This window comes from Zootoca vivipara, chromosome 9, assembly GCF_965207765.1.
Source record: "Zootoca vivipara chromosome 9, rZooViv2.hap1.1, whole genome shotgun sequence".
Taxonomy (NCBI): Eukaryota; Metazoa; Chordata; class Lepidosauria; order Squamata; family Lacertidae; genus Zootoca; species Zootoca vivipara.
In genome coordinates this window covers 7,757,337-7,780,301 of record NC_142592.1, presented here as the reverse complement: position 1 = coordinate 7,780,301, position 22,965 = coordinate 7,757,337, and the positions used below count along the sequence as shown (strand labels likewise).

General features: G+C 44.1%; 2 protein-coding genes across 4 annotated transcripts in view; one reads left to right on the top strand and one right to left on the bottom strand.

The window, feature by feature from the left end:
* Positions 1 to 13,666, bottom strand: part of ERGIC2 (ERGIC and golgi 2) — a 31,250-nt gene extending 17,584 nt beyond the window's left edge. The window contains exons 1-6 of one of the 2 annotated variants that reach the window (XM_035126508.3): positions 13,296 to 13,666; positions 9,434 to 9,506; positions 7,143 to 7,288; positions 5,591 to 5,699; positions 2,046 to 2,092; positions 835 to 905 (exon numbers count right to left, since the gene is read on the bottom strand). In XM_035126508.3, the coding sequence (XP_034982399.1) occupies positions 835 to 905; positions 2,046 to 2,092; positions 5,591 to 5,699; positions 7,143 to 7,248 (333 nt within the window). In that variant the 5' untranslated portion in view covers positions 7,249 to 7,288; positions 9,434 to 9,506; positions 13,296 to 13,666. Of the gene's footprint in view, positions 1 to 834; positions 906 to 2,045; positions 2,093 to 5,590; positions 5,700 to 7,142; positions 7,289 to 9,433; positions 9,507 to 12,984; positions 13,132 to 13,295 lie in introns of those variants that run through there. The other variant, XM_060279401.2, reaches the window with a different exon arrangement.
* A 5,889-nt stretch (positions 13,667 to 19,555) lies between these two features.
* Positions 19,556 to 22,965, top strand: part of LAMB4 (laminin subunit beta 4) — a 57,350-nt gene continuing 53,940 nt past the window's right edge. For both annotated transcript variants that reach the window (XM_088676665.1, XM_035126481.3), the window contains exon 1: positions 19,556 to 19,664. The gene's annotated coding sequence lies outside the window, so the exon portion shown is untranslated. The remainder of the gene's footprint in view (positions 19,665 to 22,965) is intronic.

Genomic DNA, 22,965 nt, shown 5'->3' with positions numbered 1-22,965 from the left:
GTAAACTTATCCCAATGCATGAACTTGCCTTCAATCCATGCTATTCTTGGCGTTCTTCACCTCCCCCATCCCCCAGTCTAAAATAGGAACTATAATATCCTTGGAACAGGGACTTTTATGGTACTTGGTAAAGCAGTGTTTCTCAAACTCGGGTCCCTTGCTGTTGTTGGACTACAATGCCCATCATCCCTGACTACTGGTCCTGCTAGCTAGGGATAATGGGAGTTGTAGTCCAACAGGGGACCCAGGTGGTGCTGTGGTTAAACCACTGAGCCTAGGGCTTGCTGATCAGAAGGTCAGCGGTTCGAATCCCTGTGACGGGGTGAGCTCCCGTTGCTTGGTCCCAGCTCCTGCCAACCTAGCAGCTCGAAAGCACGTCAAAATGCAAGTAGATAAATAGGAACCGCTACAGCGGGAAGGTAAACGGCGTTTCCATGTGCTGCTCTGGTTTGCCAGAAGCGGCTTTGTCATGCTGGCCACATGACCTGGAAGCTATACGCCGGCTCCCTTGGCCAATAATGCGAGATGAGCGCGCAACCCCAGAGTCGGTCACAACTGGACCTAATGGTCAGGGGTCCCTTTACCTTTACCTTTAGTCCAACAATAGCAGGGGGAACCAGGCATCATGCATACTCTCTAAGGTTCGTTCATCCATCTTGCTTTACACACCTAAACCATGTGCACAGGGCCTCTGCGAACGCCTGTCACACCATCTGCTACTGTGGATCTTTGCCCAGGCTCATCAAAATGAAAGTGGTTTTCTATGCCCCTCCACATTCGAAAACAAACTGGCGGCTAACCGTATCTTTTATGAATAGAAGGGAGCGAACTTACTGGTTCGTAAACTAATCCATCTGCAGAGGATACCATTGTCTCTGCCAGATCTAGAACATCGGCCCCAATATCTGTTGCAAAAAAAAGTCGAAATGTTAAGGCAGGCACGTAAGAATAAAAACAGGCCTGTAAAACTGGCACACCTACAGCTCTTTTTCTAATGGTTTGTCTTGAAAAAACATCAGATTTTCTTCCTTCTGTCTCTTAAGGAGATCTCGGTTTGTCACAGCGACCTTTGGCGCCGCACATGTGAAAAATGGGGAGTTTTTTGAGCCGCCCAATTGCAACACCTCAAGTGACATGTTTCTTCCTAATGAGGACTTCGTAAATGTCACAGTCCTTCCACAAAAGCAAAGCATTGCATGGTTTGTTGCTACAGACTGCTGTCTGCATTTCTGATAAGGAAAAAAGGTCAAGCAAATCTTACAATGCATATTAGTTCAGGAGAAGGCTGCTGCAAAGTATATTGGCATTATTTCAGCTCATTTTGCTTTATATTAGCTCCAATGTGCAATTCTATTTTTCTTTTTCTTCCAAAACTGGGTTGGTTATTTCCCCTTTCCCTCTTCCAAGTAAAAACCATAATAGTTAGAGGCAATAGGAAAAAAACACAAATGTCTTATTATCTAAATTTGTATGTAAAGCTGAACTTGGTCCAAAGCATTAGTAAATGAGGATTTATACCCGAGAAAAAGCAGAAAAGTCATGTTTGCATTGTGAATAAAGGAATGTCTGGACTCAGAAATATGGAAAGCACTTGCTCTGAGCAGACGTACCACCTTAAGTTTGTTTTATAGAAATATGGGGCAGTGTAATAAAGTACCAGAAAAAGTAAATCCACACATTTTATTATAATCCATTCCAGTAAAACTTTACGGATATTATTACATAGATCAAGAAAACTATATATAATATGTTTCCATTATTATTATTTGTTATATTCTTAACATCACTTCTTTTGGCTTAATATTTAATAAAAAGGAAAAAGGAAATGTGTGTGTGTGTGTGTGTGTGTGTGTGTATTTAAAAAAGAAATTAATGATAAAATTAACATCCCTGTGTCATGAGGTAAATGATCACACAGTCCCGGGAATACAATTTTTGGCATCAACTCTTGTTTTTGTGGGTAATAGAAAGTGCCCTCCTATTAATGTAACAAAAACAGTCATTTCAAACTGAAAAAATTAACCGCATTGCATGAGAATACTTACACTGACACTTCATTGCGACAGTAATGTCTATATTGATTCTTAATTTGCTAGGGGGGAAAAGAAGACACAGCATGTCAATTTCACAAAAGCTACATGAGATTGCTGTAGAATACAGTCGCACCTTGCTTGCCAAACGGAATCCGTTCCACAAGTCCATTCGACTTCCAAAAACGTTCAACAACCAAGGCGTGGCTTCCGATTGGCTGCAGGAGCTTCCTGCACGCAATCGGAAGCCGCGTCGGACGTTCAGGTTCCAAAGAACGTTTGCAAACTGGAACACTCACTTTGTGGCGTTCGGGAGCCAAAACGTCCGACCTAGAATTCTGAACCAGAAGGCTAAAGGCAGATTTAGAGAGGCAAAAGAATGGTAACAACAACTCTGGGCAGCTTCCAACAAGAGATTAAAGGTAAAGGGGGCCCTGACCATCAGGTCCAGTCGTGTCCGACTCTGGAGCTGCGCCGCTCATCTCGCTCTATAGGCCGAGGGAGCCGGCGTTTGTCTGCAAACAGCTTCCGGGTCATGTGGCCAGCATGACAAAGCTGCTTCTGGCAAACCAGAGCAGCGCACGGAAACGCCATTTACCTTCCCGCGTAAAAAGACATTAAAACATCAATTTAAAACTTCCCTAAAGAGGGCTGCCTTCAGATGTCTTCTAAACGTCAAATAGTTGCTTATCTTCTTGACACCTGATGGGAGGGCATTCCACAGGGCGGGCGCCACTACCGAGAAGGTCCTCTGCCTGGTTCCCTGTCACTTCCCACATGTTCGGCCTTGCTCAGTTTGCACATGATGCTGCATGCAAACCACGAGCTAAGTCCCTAATCTCCCAAATCACAGTTTGTAGGATTCAAATGATTATGTTTGGGCTATCTCCCACGCAAGTGCGGTGAACATTTCATGACTGCAAAGTATTGTATTCCTGCTCCTCTTTCAAATTGCTGTTTGTGAATCCTGAGTAAAGAACATTCTGCTTGGTGCTCTATTTATGTCCAGTTAAAATGCCGATCATTTTGCACTCGAGGCCAATGACTACTGCAAAATCTCACCTTGGCAAAGTATTTCTCCTCGCAGAAAGCCTCAATTAAGCTATCTGAACGGGAATACTTATAATTTGCTTCACTTCTGCTTACATGCACACCATAGCTGCCAAGTCTCCTGTTTTCCCCGGGAAATCCCCGTTTTTCCAGCTGTTCCTAGCTGAAAAAACGGATTTTTTTGTCGTCCCCCCCCCCGGTTTATTCTGGCGCGGTGGCCATTTTGGAACTGGGCAGAGCATGCTCAGAAGCAACTTTTGATGCTGCTCTGCCCAGTTCCAAAATGGCTGCAGTGCGACTTCTGGCACGGCGGCCATTTTGGAACTGGGCAAAGCAGCATCAAAAGTCACTTCTGAGCATGCTCTGCCCAGTTCCAAAATGACGGCAGCGCTACTTCTGGTCTGCTATTTCCGGCCCGGTCCCTTATTTCTCTGACAGCAACTTGGCAGGTATGATGCACACCCACAAGAGGAAGTAAGGTAAGGAACCAAGTATGCATTTCTATTTAAAGCAAGACATAATGTCTCTACACACAAACCCCAGCACCGGATAAAAGCGGTTATATCTACGAGTTGAACAGACCCAAGTTACCCGTCTGAAGAAATCGGAAGAAACTCCTATGAAAGTACCTACATTCAGTAGGTGCATAATACTGTGAACTATCGCAGTGCTTCTTAAAGGGTTGGAAGGAATATTGAAAGATATGCAGAACCTCGGATAAGGTGGTAAGGCAGAAACACTTAAAATACCCTTCTTCTTTTATATAAGGAACAGGAAGTTGAAGCAAGTCAATAGATTTCGGAAGGAGCCCCCGCATTTAACTGAGAAAACAAGGCAAGATATAGGAATAGTTCACCTGGGACTTCTTACCAAGGGGTACAGCATCTCAAAATTTCCAGGCACCTCCTGCTCATTAGACTGATACTGACACCAGCCAATTATCTCCATGACAACAAAGCCAGGGGCCAAAATGCACAACAGCGATTATTTGCCAAAGCATTAAGATCACATCGGCCTCCAACAGAGAGGCAAGATGCTGATGACTCCCCAAAGGGATGCACAGCAGGCAAACACGAGGCAAAATGTGCTCTGATCTAAATATTATTATTATTTCTCATTTGGGAGATGCAAGGCAGGCTACCCGTTAGCTATGTTTAAGAGACTGGGAGCAAGTCGCGGGGTTGTATGCTCTCCTCCCATCGATTACGAATTCGTTGCAAGCTTTAACGATCGTTAAAGCACCGGGATTAACCATGGTTAACATGAACCTGGGTTGGGCCATAAACAAGAATTGAAGTCAGGGCTTCAAACTGCTCAAAAATCCAAATGGTAAATAGACGTAAAGCAGATTAAAAACCCTGCACAGAATGAAAAGGAATGAAAAGCTGATTAAAAATGGCATGAAAAGTGTTGGGGGAGATAATTTTATAACCAGGATGGCCACCACTGAAAGGACTCTTTCCCCAGTGGTTACCAAGTGGAAAACTCCCAAACTTTTTTCAAAGAGGGCCAGATCTGATAAAGTGAACAAGTGTAAGGGCCGGCCACAGTTGTTGACCTTTTTTTAGACAATTTTTCTCCTAAATTGTTGAGCTTTTTTAAGGATTTTACCCCAGGACATATACTGCCACAGGGGCATGATTTATTTAATGAAGGGAGGTTGATAGCCGCCCTGAGCTCGCCTATGAGGAAAGGAGTTTTATATTTTTATACATTGGTTTTATATTTTGATTTTGTCCTGTGAACTGCCCTGAAACCTCCGGGTATAGGGTGGTATATATAATCAATCAATCAATCAATCAATCAAAATAATAATAGGTAAATAAAGGTGAAGTCTTGTGGGAAAGGGCAAGGAGACTTCCCCTTTGAGGGGAATGACTGCACAATCCTGCAGGCCATTTTTAACTCTTAGCCATGGCCATGTTACACCTAAGTCTTTGCAGCAAATGCATAACTGCGAGAACGTGCAAATCCAATGGTGTCAGAATTTTAAATACTAAGTGCTGGTATATACCGTACATTGCCCAACCAGCATGGCAGCTGTTTCTGAAAGGCAGGAAAGCACATTAATTCCTACTGATGTGACCAGCAACCTCAAGGGCTTAGGGGATGGATTTGACCACAAGCTCAAGGAGAACGTTCACATTAGAGGTAACCAAATCAATTGTCATGTGATTCCTTCCTACAGACATTACTGAGACGGCATGGAGTTCAGCCACATAATGACTCTCACTGCCAGAGTTACATGAATTATCCCCAGGTAACTGGTCACATCTGTTGGACTCTGACTAAATGCCATGCTTCCTCTCCGCAATTCTTCTTGCCCCAGGAGATAGGTAATAATTTTGTTTTTCAGCTTCTCAAGCAGCTGGGCGTTGCTGTTACCAGGGCATCCTGGATTCAAATGGAAATCTGAACGCTATCGCCTTAGGGCAGCCAAGGTGTTTTTAGGAAGCGTAAAACAGCATGCAAGCAGCACAGGTTTGAAAAGCAAACGAGCGAAAAATTACCTTGTAAAATCTTTATCTACTTCGTATTCATATTTCATCCAGGTGTCTCGATAGACCATAAACTCCATTATGGTTAAGAGAGCCATCGTTGTAAATGCTATTAAAGAAACTGGAAAGAAAGAAAGAAAGAAAGAAAGAAAGAAAGAAAGAAAGAAAGAAAGAAAGAAAGAAAGAAAGAAAGAACTAGCATAAATACAATATCCATTGAATTTGCAAGGAGAAAAAAAGGCAATGTGGAACACACTTTCTACTAAACACATTAATATATTAAGCCAGTGATGGCGAACCTATGACACGCGTGTCAGACGTGACACGCAGAGCCCTCACTTCTGGCACATCGGCCCCATCGGCCCATTCGCGCTGTTGTTGGCTTTTTAACCCTTTCTGTGCTGTTTTTTTCTGGCGTTTGGCAGACTATGATTGGGTGTAACAGCGCTCGTTTTTTAACCCGTTCTGTGCTGGGTTTTTTGGCGCCTTGGCAGGCTATGTCGGTGCAGTGAAGGTATTATAGGTCATTTATTTCTGTTCTCTTCCCCCCCCCCAAAGCAAAGCAACTTTTGCACCCCCCAAAAAACCTCCAAAACTTTGGTCAGCAGCTCCCCCCCCAAAGCTCAACAACTCTGGGCACTTTGTGGTAAATAAAGGGTTTTTTGGTTTGGTTTGGTTAAATAATTAGTATTAAATAATCAGCGTCACTGCTGAAATTCCTCTAGCGACAGAGAGGCAATCATCCCCCAAGGTGGTCTGCTCCCACTGTCAAACATCTGCCTTACAGACAGGAGGTTTCTCCTGATGTTCAGCCAAGATCTGCTCCCCTGCAATTTCCAACCATTTGTTCTCGTCCTTAACCTTCCCTCTGGAACAATGGAGAACAAGACCGCTCCACCTTCTGCATATCTGAAGATCACAATCATGTCTCCCTTTAATCGCCTCTTCTCTGGGCTAAACATACCCATCCCTCATCATACTTGGCTTCTAAATTCTTCACCCTTCTGGTCAGTTTCCTCTGGACCCGATTCTCTTTGTCAATGACAATCGACCTCCAAGCCCCGCAAGGCCTGTGCCATTCTGAATCAGCACAACAGGAACATGGCTACTAACAACAACATTTGGAGGAAGCAGCAATTTTTGAAGTTAAGGCACCACATTTAAAATACCATTACATATAAGCCTTTTCATCCAAGAGTGTTGACCCAAATCTGTAGGGTCATTTACCCAAATCAGGGGTCCTCCAGAGAATGAGAGTCATGAGAACTTCTGACTCTAGTCAACATGGGGTAGAAGAAGAGGGAGAAATTGGGGTGCAGTTCTGAGCAGAACCCATTTGGGCCACGGGGCGTCCATGAACTTTCTCAAACCATATTAAAACAGCACTGGCATGTTTATTTAACGTGAAGTTATAAAATCACTGTGCAACAGCTTGCTCTTTTCAATATTTGTAATCTTTTTTATTTTGCTAATGCAGCTTGGTGGAGCAAACGATTCAACAGTGGCCCAACTTTGGTTGAACGCAATTCTTAAAAACTGAAATTAATCTGCCAGCAGGGCTTACCTGTTCCTCCAGTTGCCGTGGTCTCGATGTAGCTTTCAGGGACTTTAGGAAAGGCATCCAACTCCTTCATTAAATTCAAAGTCTTCTTCCGATTCAGTCGCCTCATCTTCAGCAGATTCCTCAACGCCTTCCTTCATATATTCACTCTGTATTTAAGAGAGAAAAGCCCAATGGTAATAAAATTGTAATTTTTAAAAAAATGCCCCTTTTGAGCTTCTCGACATTCCCTACCACAACTGAAATGAGGTGGCAAGATGAGCAGAAAACTCTCCAGGATTTTAATAACCCCAGTTCTATAAAATTACTGAAGTGAAAAGGCACCCTACCCTAGGATATCAGGCATCAGCATTAACTGTTATTTTCTTGGCTGGCTAAAGCAACTACGTATCAACATTTGCAGCGTGAAATTAAATCAAGATTAAGTCTGTTTTCGAGGCATACGCCAACCTCACGCTTTTTAAAATCTCCTGCCAATGTCACTAATCTCTGTTTCACTTGAGAGTCCATGGCCCTTTTAGTAATAAAAATGGCTATGGAGACTTAACATTTTATGGGTCAGCAAAAAAAGCATCACGTAACCTAGCTCAATAAAACACGACTTAAGATCCTGGAAACAGATGCTGCTATTTAACTATTCCCACCACTCTGTTGCCCTTGAGAGACTCAACAAAGCTATTGTGATATTCTTCCTGCTTACAGGTGACACCATGACTACAAAGTACAACTGTGAGTGCAAATCAGGAAAAGCTGAATTTGTGTGTCAACGTCAACTAAAAAAAGTTTCCTCTTCGAGTGTAAACAGATACCTGGAGCTTATTTGCTCTGACAGCCACATTTCTGGAATCATTCACGGAAGTCCCAGTTTTCTTTTCACCTGCCAGTTATGCTGACCTTTTTCAGTTATTCCAACCTTGACATCTAATGAATATGGCAGAATAATATTGAACCTAGTGCACGTACTATGAATTTGTCCCTACAGCTAGGGACTTCTTCCCAATTGTGGAGCCTGTCTGGGGGGAAACAACCCAGAGAGGGTTGGCTGCGGATGAACAGCAACCACAGCAGAAAGGTTAAGCACTGCTTTTCCCCACCTGCTCAAGCGTTCATGTTACCAAGCAAAGATGGATTTAGGAACACTTGTTAACCAAGATCAGCCTTCCTCAAATTCAGGTGCTTTTGGCCCCCATTCGAAATTCGCCAGGCACATTTTGTACCTGGCGATCAGCCACTTGCGACCATGTAAAGCTGCCCGGGCGCCTGACGTCTCCACCACCATTCCTGGGGATTCCTGTAGAATTCTACCCGTTATATTTTATCTGCACAGAATGATTTCCAGAAACCATAAAGTTGCATTGAGAAATACAACGTTCAAGCCATCTGACCCCAAAATGGCAAGTAGGCATTCCATTTTGGCAACTGTAACCCTGATGGCGCTGTGGGTTAAACCACAGAGTCTAGGGCTTGCTGATCAGAAGGTTGGCGGTTCGAATCCCTGCAACGGGGTGAGCTCCTGTTGCTCGGTCCCAGCTCCTGCCCACCTAGCAGTTCGAAAGCACATCAAAGTGCAAGTAGATAAATAGGCACCACTCCGGCAGGAAGGTAAATGGCGTTTCCGTGCGCTGCTCTGGTTTGCCAGAAGCAGCTTTGTCATGCTGGCCACATGACCCGGAAGCTGTCTGTGGACAAACGCCGGCTCCCTCGGCCTTTAGAGCGAGATGAGCGCCGCAACCCCAGAGTCGGACACGACTGGACCTGATGGTCAGGGGCCCCTTTACCCTCTAACCCTGGTTTAAGGAGCCATTCAGCAACTAACTCATATATCTGAGTTTCTAACTGCTTCTGGCAATTCCCCTCCACCAACTCTGACCATTGAACATGTTCGCTATTCCTGGTGGGAGTCAGAATTCAACCTGAGGACATCAGGTAAGGGGGTGGAGTTAACACATAGCTCTGGCCAGAAGATTATATCCTGGCAAAAATATTTAAAAGGGTTGGTTTTTTTTTACCATAACTTGCATTCAGGCACTTATGAAACAGCTACGAAGTCTCCCACATTATGCTGTTTTAGACTTCACAACCGAAAAAGCTTTTAAAATACAAAGTGTGCCATGAATTATGTAAATTCCACTACTATTTGCTTTCCCCATTTGCAGTTACCAAGCTGGGCTTAAAATCATTTCGCTGGACGTTTCCCTGGAAATTCAAACACATTAAAACGCAAACACAATTCCACTTGTGAAAGCACAGTTTTAGAAAGAAAGAAATTCATTCTAGCAAATGAACAATCTTACCTTGGCCTTCAGTTCCCCTGGCAGTCGTTATTTGTATTGCAGAGGTCGTGCAACAGGATAATGAGTAGAGATGCTGAAAGGAAGAGACTAAGGTCATGAAATGAACTCTCAGGAAGATACTGTTTCCATCACCCCATTGCATTTTGGAAACTTAATTCTCTTTGACAGCATAGCCACTGGAACCGGAAAGGTGCTGCAACTTATTTGGGCACTTGGTAATGTTGAAATTGGTTGGAGTCAGAGAAGGCTAAATAATGCGAAGTGAAAACCATTTTTTTGGGGGGGAGGGAAATGAAGCAGGTCAAAAGCACAAAGATGGGTGCTAAAATATTTAATAAATGGACAATGCAAGTGAGAGAAAAGGAAGAAGAGGCTAACTAAGATGCAGAAAAGCTGAGATATTTCATATTTTAAAACCCACTATTTTGGCAGGGTTCTGTTTACACTAGAAGTCTATCTGCAATGAAATGCTTTTATATAGACGGAATGGAATCCCATGTGGTTGTTAGGTATGGAGGGGCAAGGGGGGGGGGAAATCACTGACCAATCCGCAGTGCACCTATAATCATGAATTACAAAGCTCCCACCTTCCCAAGCATTATTTTTAGTGCAGGATGGAACAGAATCCATCCTGGCACCAAATACACTGCAAAATTCTTCAATGTTACCAAATCCCTGGTATTTATCTAATGGGCATTAGTGCAAGTCTCCAGAGCCTGTCTTCTCATGCAAGGGGAAGTCCCTAACGCACCGAGGGTTTGAGACCCACCAGGTACCCCCACTTGGTTTAGCCGTTCCCGGGGTGTGACCACTGTGTTGCATGCGGACAGATTCTAGGAGCCACAGGTGAGAGCTGAGGGTCCCCTGCCAGAGGCATTACCCCTCTTAAAGCTGAATCCTAGATACTGCAGGGAATGAGTGGCTTTAAAAGGGGGCAGAAATGAAGCAGCATTCTAAGTAAGTATTGCCTAGCTGGACTCTTTGACCACATGACACCGCTTTGCCAAGCTTAACAGAAACATAAATGTAAGAAGCCGGTAGAACTGTTATTAGAGAAAGGCTCTGATCCGATTCAAGTTAGTCATAGCTTTCATTAAAAGCAATAGGATTTAAATTGGCTGTGACTCACATGCTCCATTGGGACACAATCGTGGCTAAACTTAGCAGGCCAAAGAGGTTTATTCAGTAGCCTTTTTCCTTCCTGTTCTTTCGAAGCAAACTGGGATCACAGATCAGAGAATTCTCAAAGGAGTGTAATTCCAGGGCCGGCCCTACGGCCAGGCTGGGTGGGGCAGGGCGCCCGCCCGCCACATAGCTGCGCCCGCCCACCCGCCGCAGAGCTGCGCCCGCCCGCCGCGCTGGGAAACGGGGCGGGGGCGCTGGAGGGATCTGTCGCACCACGGCGCCAAATATACTTAAGACGGCCCTGTGTAATTCATGCCCTCTTGCACATTTGCTGCAAAGCATTAAATCATGTGCTAGTTTCCACTGCCCTGGTGCACGGGGACAACTGACTCCATAACTCACCCTTAGTTCCACTACAGCAGCAGCCACGGGTAGCACAAAGCTGGAGAACAGATCTATGCAGTTGAGGGCTGGGGCAAGGGCATAGGTGGTGGCAATGGCTCTGTCACCCTAGCACAGGGGCAGGAAACAGGCACTACTGGGACTCCAATTCCCATCAGCCCCAGACAGCCTGCCCAACGGTCGGGGTCAGGGATGATGGGATTTGAACTCCAGCAAGACTTAGATGCTAGCGTCCTCCAGCCAAGTTCAGGACAGGAGCCAACGCTTGCTACCGCTGGCCCTACAGCAGAATTAGGCTGTAAATTCCCACCAAGCACAGGAACTCTCTTCCTATCCCTGGAAAGCATTTGGGAAAGAAGCCATTTTCGTGTAGTGAATTCAAAAAGGCAACATTTTAATGGATTGGGCGCATGCTATACTACTGTGTTCAAGTGCCCAACCATAATTACAATGTGAGCTTGTTAAAATAAACAGTTCTGGACATTAACTTTTCAACGTCAAACAGGAATCCTGTTCCGCAACCATCTTACCTGTCTCCCTCCTCTGCCACTGCAGCCTATCAGAAGCTGCCAAATTATCCTTAGCCACCTATCAGATCAAGCCAGATAGGAGGAAATGTGCCTGTCACAGGCACCCAGGAATTCTTTTTTTCATTTCTCTCTCTCTCTCATCTATTGCTCAGTACTCTACCTAAGACTCCAATACTGTACTGTATTTAACAAGAGACCAACTCACTACTCCTTTAGCAAGCAAACAAAGTATTCTTTCCATCTGTCAAGTAACCAAGGCAACATATTTCATTATCGGACAAATCTGAAGTCTGTTTGACAAAGCATTTGCACCCAAACTCAATGCAAGTTGCTCCCAAAGTAATGTGTACATGGGATTACACTGCAAATCCAGTGGATGGAGATTGAAATATATTTACATTCTATATACAAACACAAACACATTACATATTTGTTCTAAAGACCAGGTTGCAAACCCATTTCTTGCAAGAAGTGTAGCCTGCACATGTTGCTTCAATAGCAAAAACGAATACTGTGATTTAAAATATAGTAACATCCCCCTACAAACAACCTTTTATACGGTATTGGGTACTGATTCGGGCAGAGAAGATAACGGAATGATGAAAGAATGAATCAAAGGGGAAGCCACTAGGAATAGCAAAGTTGCATATCAGGAAAATAAACACTTTTAAGAGGAGGGAGAGGCAAGGAACAGGAGAGAAGTTTATAAAAACTCTCAAACTCATAAAAACTGCAAACATTCCAGGCAAGATTGAAGTATATGCGAACAGTTCATTGGCCACATCTATATACTCTTGGAAATCCTAACGGTTATTAAAGCAACAGGGAAAGGACAAATGCCCTCAAGGAATTTTCATAAATGATGACCTTCAATTTCAAATTTGAATTAAATCAGTTGTTATTATGGGGGAGAAGAATTAAAAGGAATTTTCACACAGAGCACTTTTTGCCTCCCTTACACTGTCCCTACACACAGAGAGAGGAATAGTATTAATGCAAGATAGAAGCCACTTACATTTTAGGATTTACGTCTGACCTTAGAAACCAGTTTATAAGGAATTTTCACAGACTGAGATTTAGAACAGGGCTGGAGTCATATGCGACACTGTGCATCCACTTGCACAAGAGTCCTTTTGCTAGCGCAAGTCTCTTTTTCAATGTTGCGCGTTAAGAGAAATGCAGCTCAACAGGTCTGCTGGATGAGCCTATGCACAAGTACATGGGTGTAGCCAGTATTTTTGATAGAGGGAGACAACCTCAGATACGTCTTGATTTGTATTAATTTACGATAGCTGCCTCCCCTCCCCCCCCCACCTATGCCCATGCACAAGAGCATATGCCAGTGGAGATGCTGCAAAGCCACCTTCCCATTTCCTAGACAAGTTCTACACGCGAGATCCACTTTCTCAAAATGCCGGACTAGTAATGGAACAAGTCCAGCGCTGACTACCGTAACTGAAAACAACCATGGTTAATACGCGACACGCTTCGCACCCGAGTCTCTTTCGCACCCCATCCATCACAGGACACCGTTCGCACACAGCACAGGCAAGGAAGGAGTTGCTCCCGGTCTCTAACACGTCAGACCCTACTCACGCTGCCTGCGTGCGCGTCCCCACGTTCTAGATTCGAAACCCGCTTCGGCGGCGACGCGATCCCGAAAACCCTTTCCGTTCTGATCCGCAGGAGCGGCATTCACACGTGCGGAAAGAGGCGCGTCCGGCGTCACGTGTGAAAGCGTCACGTGGCAAAAGATTTAACAGTCGGGGAAGCCATAAACATGGGGAAGGGGGGGATATATGTACCTCGATTCCCTTGCTTTGGGGGGTGGGGTGTCTGCGCGCCTCGGCGGGAGCGGGGAGAGGGAGGGGCATTCAGGTGGGCGAAAACGCAGCCGGAGATCGGCGATCGCGGCGGGTCAGGCGCCCGTTCCCTCTCCGCCTTCCGCGCTCAGCTTCCCCGCAGCATCTCCACCCGGTCCTGAGCGAGCCCGGCGGCACCGGCAGCTCCTGCCCGTCTTCGACTGCGATCGGGGCGGCAGAGGCAGCAGGTGAAGCGCCCGGCAGCTCCGGCGAAGGCGGCGGTCGACGAGCGAGAAGCGGAGCCGAGGCGATGCCAGCCACCCGGACCGATTCGGAAGCGGCTCAGGGCACCGCCGGTCGCCCCTCCCGCGCTCACCGGAAGCGGCGCGCCCGGAGGGGGAAAGAAGCCGGAGCGGAAGTGGGCGCATCTCTATTCTCTACTACACGAGGCTCTATGGTAGGACGCCGCGCCGTCCTCCGGCTCGTTTTTCGAAACGTGCGGCCCTCCGCTGCGCAAGAGTCTTTCCTCCTGGAGCCAGCAGGGGTCGCTGGCGGCCTGTGTGCGCAGCCCGATGCGCCGCGAGAGAAATGTTCCCTGTGGCGCAATAGATCAGCGCGTTTCGGTAGTTCATCAGTAGGTTGCGGGTTCGAGCCCAAGGATGGCTAAGGGGAAAAGTTGGACGAAGATGATCCTTCCAGTAATACAATTCCCCTCAGGGCAGGGATTTCCCCATATGCATTTAGCAGTTCGTATTTTTATCTTTTATTTTTATCCATCAGCCACCTTGAGACAGGCCAGAGGAAAGGCGAGGTACAGTATATATACAGTATATATTTATATACATATTATATCTATTTGTGTGTGTGTGTGTGTGTGTGTATGTGTATACACACACACACAAACAAACATTATATTGGCAGTTCGTCATTCAGGAAGAGGAAGAGACATGTCTTCACTTATTCCATCTGAAGATAAGGCTGTAACATTAGCAGCTGCGTGGAGAGGACATGAGCCTAGAGCAGGCCTTTGGCCCTCCAGATGTTTTGGACTACAGTTCCCATCTTCCCCGACCACTGGTCCTCTTAGCTAGGGATCATGGGAGTTGTAGGCCAAAACATCTGGAGGGCCGCAGTTTGGGGATGGCTGGCCTAGAGCCTGCAAAATTCCAAAAATTGCAATTTTTAAAGCTCATGTAATCACAGGTAATGAGCTTTGAAATGCTTTGAAATCGCAGATGAAATGAGACAGGCTGGATTAGAATTTCCCAGACAACAGAGCAGCATATGTTCAAAGTCGACTCACCACTGCTATAAGAATTTTAAAGATAGAATAAATATTCATAAATGCACACATATCTAAATATGTATAAACCATGTGTCGGAAATAGTACAGAAGAGCAATCCTGAAGCCATTTTGACTCTCCCAATGACCTCAAATATTCTACAGTAAGGAAGGGAAATGGGGAAAGCCTTCCCATTGTCTTTTCACTTACAAATCCTGTCTTAAGTGTGTCTTTGTGTATGAATAGGGTGAGCCTGGGACCTGGATTCAGGAACTAAAGTATTAACCATCAGAAAAGAATGGCTAGGCTGCCCAGGTAATGCAACCAGGGACCAGCAGAAATGTGAGTGTGTTGCTTCTCTCCTGTCTGCCAGGATACCTGATAATGCCTTACTTGGTTGCATTTTCTGGGTAGCCTGGCCAATCCTTTGAGATGGCAAATACTTTAGTTCCTGAATCTCTTATGCATATTGATAGTTTGCTCAGCTTAACAGATGCTGCCTGACTGTATTCGCAGGGAGGTGTAAGCCCCTACAGTCCAAAGATAACTGGAAAGCTTTTCCCATTTCCTTCCTCCTTGCAGAGAAAAATTTGAGGTCAATTTGGGAAAGTGAAAATGGCTTCAGGATTGTTCCCCTGTAGTATTTCAGGCACGTGCTTTATATACTTATGTACAGTATTTGTTTGCCTTCTGTATTTATGAACATTTATTCTATATTGGAGACCTTAGAATTCTTATAACAATAGCCTCGTTGACAAATCAGTTGAGCTCCAGGATTTGGCATTTAATCCAATTTCATATCCATGACCTAAGTGGGACTAAAGTTAAAGTTTAATCACCAAACTCTTGGTATTGATGTAAGATTAGGAGGGGATTGAGCAGAGTTAATGGGGCCAGAATGACTTCGTTTTTAAATACTGTAGTCCTTGCAAAGTTGTTGGGCTTCCTGCTGAAATCCTATAACTTTTCATGTCACAAATCATGGAAGATGAAGTCATTAGCTGGAAAGGCCCAATTCAAACTCTTAGCCATTTAGAATAATCAAATTGGAAGGGACCACTTTGCCATTTTGCCACGGCCGCAGCTAGAACCTTATTGGTACAAAGGTGGAGAACAAGGATAGTACCCCTAAGGAGGAATGGCAGTGTAAAATGTTCGAATATGCTGAACTGGCTGGTCTGACGAACAGGATAAGAGAAAATGAATATAAGGAATAAAAGGTGGAATGGAAAATGTTTATGGAATATTTTGAGAACCTGTATAAACAAATAGATAGCTTGGCAGGTCTAGAGTAAATCCAGCAGAGTTGAAATAGATAGAGTTTTTAATAGATTACAAATTGGATGATTAAAAAAAAGGTGTGGATTATGCGGAGTAGTAGAAAAGCAAAGGAACCAAGAAAAAGATGGAAGGGAAGTCATATGGTCTATGTATACACGCTGTATTTGGTACGAAGTTGTAAGTGGGACAGGGGGAGGGGAGGGGGGTTAAATATGCTCTCTGTTCCTGTTTTTGAAAATGCACATAAAGAAATAAATAAGGAAGGACCAAGAGGGTCATCTAGTCCAACCCCCTGCAACACAGGAATCTTTTACCCAGTGTAGGGCTCAAACCCACAACTTTGAGATTAAAAGTCTCATGCTGCAGCAACTGAGCCATCCCTTAGTGTCTATAATGTTCTGGTGGAGGGGGGGTTTGTCTCACGTTTGTTGTACTTTGGTGCAAGAGCACCTCTCAAATATTGCACACTGAGGAAGCATATCACAGAATAACTAAGAAACTGCAAGGATGCGTAGCTGGACCATATAAAACCACCACCGAAGCTCTAAAGGTAAAGGTAAAGGGACCCCTGACCATTAGGTCCAGTCGTGACCGACTCTGGGGTTGCGCGCTCATCTCGCATTATTGGCCGAGGGAGCCGGCGTATAGCTTCCAGGTCATGTGGCCAGCATGACAAAGCCGCTTCTGGCGAACCAGAGCAGCACACAGAAACGCCGTTTACCTTCCTGTTGTGTCAATTACATGGTGCAGAATATACTAGCTAAAGATGCCCAAAGCCAGGCATCCCCAAACTCAGCCCTCCAGATGTTTTGGGACTACAACTCCCATCATCCCTAGCTAACAGGACCAGTGGTCAGGGATGATGGGAATTGTAGTCCCAAAACATCTGGAGGGCCAAGTTTGGGGGTGCCTGCCCAAAGCTAACAATGTTTTGAGGGTGCTTGGTGTCCTCTGGAAATCTGATTTGGGGCGGTGACACTGGCTTTCTGCTTGATAGTGTCTACCTATGCTCAATTTGTATTTGTGTCAATGAACTTAAATAATACAATAATCCTCCATTGACCTTCTTCCAGTGGAAACCAAACCTGGGCAAGCTCTGCACCCCTGGAAATTTTCAACATTCAGAGAAGCAGGGTGCACATAAGGTTATTTACTGTTTTACTGTGGCTGAATGTAGAAAAAGGTGTCATCCACAAACCATTTGGGGTGGGGAATAGCCAGCGGGGCAAGCTTTACGGGTTGCCTAAGTGGACTAATTTCAAATCAATGGTTTCACAGTTATGTCCTCTCTCTCCATTTTGGTAGCCTTTAAAATGCCTTTGAGATTTCCAGCAAAAGCACCTGTTCTCAACTTTTTACTAGTTTCAGATGCCTCTTCCTGGTAGGGGTAGCCGACACTTGGCAAAGCCTCACACTCTTTGATGGGGAACAGTAGTTCAAGAAATGGAGACTATTCAATGTTAATTTTTTTTTACAGTAAAAAAAAACCCAAAAACTACTGGACCCTGGAACAGTATACCTCCGTTTCCTGACAATTTTACAGATAAATTTATCATCTGCAGAAACTTCTTTTTTTCTAATTTGAAAGGTCTTGTCCTTAAATATCTCCACCTGCGCAAATTGGCTGAGCATGGCTTGTTCCAGCAGGTCATACTGAGTGTACGTATTTGCCTGTACAAATGTTCTCTAAGCATGTTGACTCCTGTATACCAGGTGTGAAATCCCTTTGGAAATCTTCAAAGGGGATTTCATGCTCCTTTTCTCAGTATAAAACATTTCACTTGCTCTCAGTTAGAAGGAGCTGTAGTAATCAAGAGACCTGAAACAATACTACCTTTTTTTTAAAAAAAGTATTGCCATTTCTTAGCATTATTTATTGAAACCCTGCAAAATGTAATGCTGATTGAATGACGTTGGTTTTGTTGTAGAACAAAATTACTTAAAATGCAATTTGTTGTTTTCCACAGAATCTGCTATATCTATGGGGCCTATGGCGCATGGATTTCACTTCTCTATACAGTGGTACCTCAGTTTACAGACGCTTCAGGTTACAGATTCCACTAACCCAGAAATAGTACCTCGGGTTACAAAATTTGCTTCAGGATGAGAAGAAAAATCGTGCGGCGGCCGCAGGAGGCCCCATTAGCTAAAGTGGTACCTCAGGTTAAGAACAGTTTCAGGTTAAGTTCTTAACCCGAGGTATCACTGTACATGCAATTTACATAACTATGGAGACTTTTCTCTGTGTGTAGCAGAGGTGAGGAAACACAGAGTATGTAAGAATGCAAAGACACAGAGTAAGTTTGATGACACACTATAGAGATGGAGAATTTGACACAGGACTGCCAAGATGGCACCATCCCTAAGATGTTGTTGGGGCTACAGTTCTGTTGCCTATTTGGTGTGACAGGTCACAATTGTGCCAATCTGGATGCCTCTTGACTTATTTGTCACTCAGCTTGGCACAAAGGTTCCAGAAGTGGAGGTGGTGGTCTTCGTCTATGTTTGGACATTGGGCGCCATTTTGAATCAAGATGGCATACTGAAATTTGACTTCGGTGTGACAGTTACAAACAAGGCTGCAGAAGGTGGGGGGGGTGTTCCACCTACGCTTGGTTGCCAGCAGATGCACTGAGCATCAGTGTGTGTGTGTGTGTGTGCGTGCACGCACAGCCCCTCCACTCACAAATTACACTACCCATTTAAAAATCACAGATTTTGGGGTTTCTTGGAATTCCCAGGTAGCACCAGGCACTTTCTGCTAGTCTAATATAGTCTCTAGATGAAAGTCTCTGATCGCCGAAGAATTGATGCTTTTGAATTATGGTGCTGGAGGAGACTCTTGAGAGTCCTATGGACTGCAAGAAAATCAAACCTATCCATTCTTAAGGAAATCAGCCCTGAGTGCTCCCTGGAAGGACAGATTGTGAAGCTGAGGCTCCAATACTTTGGCCACCTCATGAGAAGAGAAGAATCTTTGGAAAAGACCCTGATGTTGGGAAAGATTGAGGGCACTAGGAGAAGGGGACGACAGAGGACAAGATGGTTGGACAGTGTTCTCGAAGCTACGAGCATGAGTTTGACCAAGCTGCGGGAGGCAGTGCGGGACAGGAGTGCCTGGCGTGCTATGGTCCATGGGGTCACGAGGAGTCGGACACGACTAAACGACTAAACAACAACAGATGCATATCTACTATAGGTTTTGGAAAGCTTTTTGTTTGTTCGCTAAGCATTTGGACACCTCTTAAAGAGATGGTAACCAAAGTTTGCATCATGATTCCTGAGATCAAGGAGCAGATTTTAATCTGTGTCAAATAGATGCCGTTTTGAGTCACAATGACGGTCTGAACCTTTCAGGGTGCTCTGATTTTAACCACTGATTTCAAAACATATTTTTGGGGTGTTTCATGAGCAATGCCGGGTTCGAGGCTGTTAGCGAATGATATGCTATAAATTTATTAGTGCTGTTCTGAAAACCTTAATTCACATGCTTCAGTAGTGTTTCCCCCTAATTACTTCTGTAACTAAGTGAAAGTAATGACACCCCCCCCCACTTTACCTACAGATGAATCTGATGCCGTCTCCAATACATGCATCTGCTTTTGCCAAAAAAAAAAATCCAGGCAGGATAGCTTAACAAATCACCTCTTTGGCAGGTTTTAGGCTAGCTCTCATTTTCATCTACACCCAGGTGCCTGAGGGGAAAACACTTTTCTTTCTTTTAGCTCTATCTGAGACTTAAGACTTTCCTTCCCTGCCTTCATTTTGCTGTACCTGTTTCTGCAATCGCTTATAATTCAAAGACCAGGTAAGACATTTTATAAGCTTCAATGTTCTTCCCGAGTTGTTGGAATATGGGATGTCTGCTGATATCTGCATTACGCCAGCTAAGCTAGCTTCTCCTATAAGGAGAGAGAACTCTTTGACGGCCACCAGCTTGTGCTGTATTCTAAGTATTGTTAGACGTACAAGAATCTTAATGTCAAATGTCAGCTTAAGATAGCGAGATAGCAGAAACTTCTTGTTACAGCTGACATACCAAGCTTTCTAACGTTGCCACGTTGTTCAGTTGTGGTCCTGCACAAAGTGTCAGGTCTTACTTACTTTGGATTTCCAGCTTATGAGGGGAACCTTTGCTATGTTTCAATATTACTAGCCACAACAGCTGTAAACTTCCTTTAGAAATGGTGCTATGAGGACTCTTCAACCAAAATGATTCAAAACTTAAATCTTGTAGAGCAGGTGTCTTCAACCTTTTCAGACCCCAAACCCACTTTTAACCCAAACATGCATTTGGGGACCCGTTTCTTAAACTTTTACCATATCTTTGCATGGTGAGTAGTGTTTCTGTCGTGATCCACTTTGCATCAGGCCAAGATCCACTTGTGGGTTCTGACCCACCAGCTGAAGATAAGTGTTGTAGAGATCTCATTATTTTGTCGAATGCAATTTTACCATTAGTGCTCAGTGGTTTTGTGATAGTGAAAAGTCTAGTAGTGTATAAAGTTCTCATGTTTTCTTTTAATACTTTTCTTGCCACCACAAAGAAAAATAAAAGAAACATTGGAAGAAAGTATTATATTCTTAGCACCCATCCTGTGCACTTATTTGAGCAAGGATGCAAAATAAATAAATAAATAAATATTTTCTTGTGGTGGTCCTTATTTCTTTCCACTGAAAAGTACGTTTCCTGGAAGAATCTTTTGCTTCCTTTTGAACAAAGTTAACCTGTTTATTAATGTGCCAGGAGTTCCCAAGAGCTACCGTACATAACTTGCAGAAGAAGCTGGAGTTCACTTAGAAATGCCTGTGTGGTGTAGTGGTTAAGAGCGGTAGACTCATAATCTGGGGAACCGGGTTCGAGTCTCCGCTCCTCCACATGCAGCTGCTGGGTGACCTTGGGCTAGTCACACTTCTCTGAAGTCTCTCAGCCCCACTCACCTCACAGAGTGTTTGTTGTGGGCGAGGAGGGGAAAGGAGAATGTTAGCCGCTTTGAGACTCCTTAGGGTAGTGATAAAGCGGGATATCAAATCCAAACTCCTCTTCTTCTGCTATCCATCACATGCGACTTTGACAGTGGTCATTTTGCATTTTTCTATTTGTGTGATCCGGAAGCATTGTATCACTGTAATTAATAGCACTGCTTTTCCTTTAGTATTGCCATCCTGATTCATCTATCAGTTCTCGGCTTGAGACCCTCAAGCATTTGCATGGTTCCCCATCAGAACAATTCCTCCATTTGTTTCAATATACAATAATGAATATTTTGTGTGTGGATTTGTTTCCCTCGCTTGAAATTTATTGACACCCATTCTGCTTCTGAGCGATCTTTGAACACTTTCTTTTCTTATAATAATTTTTATTAAATTTTCTGCTTTACAGTTTCAAATAAGCATTTTACAAACTTTAAAATATCCAATGACTTCCCTCCTTTTCTTTACATGGTTCGTTTTACATATCCTACATCCTTGCATATTTTAGTATAACCATTCAAATCAATTTTCCACTTTTACATCCGTCAAGAATTCTTTACTCTGTTGAATTGATCTTAATGCTGCTGCCAGCGTTTTCAGCTGTACACAGTCATTTTCCATATACTGTACTCAATAAATGTTTTCCAGTCTTCTTTAAACATATGTTCTTCTTGCTCTCGTCTATATGTTAAATCTGCAAGTTGTGCATATTCTGCCAACTTAAGTTGCCAAGCCTCTTTAGTTGGGACCAGATCCTTGAACACTTTCATGCCTAGAATGGGATGATTTTCTAGTAAGATTAAATAATAAGGCTATTTTACTATTAAATTGAAGAGAGCTGCATGTTGAAAGAACTAGCCTCTTCCTTGGGTTCACGGTTATATTTGTAAGTGGCGAGACAAGTGATTTGGTGTCATTGTGTGAAATGTCATGTGACATGCCACCAATGGCCACGGCATCCACTAGTAATGTGCCTAATGGATGTTGCCTAGGGAGCTGTGACCCACAGCAGGGCCTTCTCCGTGGTGAGACCCCAATGATGGGACTTCCTCCCTGGTGAGCTGTGTTTGTCCCCATCTCAGGCACCTGAATACATTTCTGTTCACCCAGTTTCCATGGGTTCCCTGCTAGCTTAGAACCGCTGCCCTTGGATAATATTGCTGTGTTAAAATGTGTTTTTAAGTGTTTTAAAGTTTTGTAATGCTTTTAATTGTCTTGGATGGCAGCCGCAGGCTTGCTTAGGAAGGGTGGGGCAGACATTTGAGTAATTACAATGTACAAGCTCCGTGAGACTTCCAGGGATAACTTCTGGGCCACATGGCTCATTGTTTGTGTGTGCAAAAGAGCTCCCTTTCCAACAGTGCAGAAATCCATCTATATCCATGCAATATAAACCTCTATGGGAGAAAAAGCAGTGACAGTGTGGAGCTGAATAAATGTGAGCCAAACTAAACATGATGTCCAATTCATATTTACATCTTTTAGATGAGCTATTATTACCTATTTCTATTTATGTCCTAAAATTTATACACCGCTTGATTTTAGAAAACCTCAAAGCAGATGACAAAAGAATTTGCAGGCACAAAATCAACGTACTAACCCAGCTCCTATATCTTACACTTTCCTGGGAGTAAGCTCCATTGAACTCAGTGGGGCTGACTGTCGAGCAGCAGTTTAGCTAGGTACTTAGAAGATTTCAGGCATAAACATAAATCTGCATAAAATTAATCTGTATGTTTACTGTACACACATTTATACATTTGCTATCATTTAAAACAGAAATAATAATTACCGGTACTGTCATTTAAACAGCTGCTAACTCCCAGTTTGAGGACCCAAGCAATTTTTTCTGGTCCTCCTAGAGCAGGCACCCCACAAACTGCGGCCCTCCAGATACTTTGACCTACAACTCCCATGATCCTTAGTTAACAGGACCAGTGGTCGGGGAAGATGGGAGTTGTAGTCCAAAACATCTGGAGGGCCGAAGTTTGGGGATGCCTGTCTTAGAGGCTACCAATTTTGGTAATAGCAGCAAAAAGAGGTGGGGGGGGAATTAAAATAGACAGAGCACTGGGATGGAACAGAACTCGGTTCCGGCACTTCTCAGGTGGGCGCCATTGCCATTTTAAGAGAAC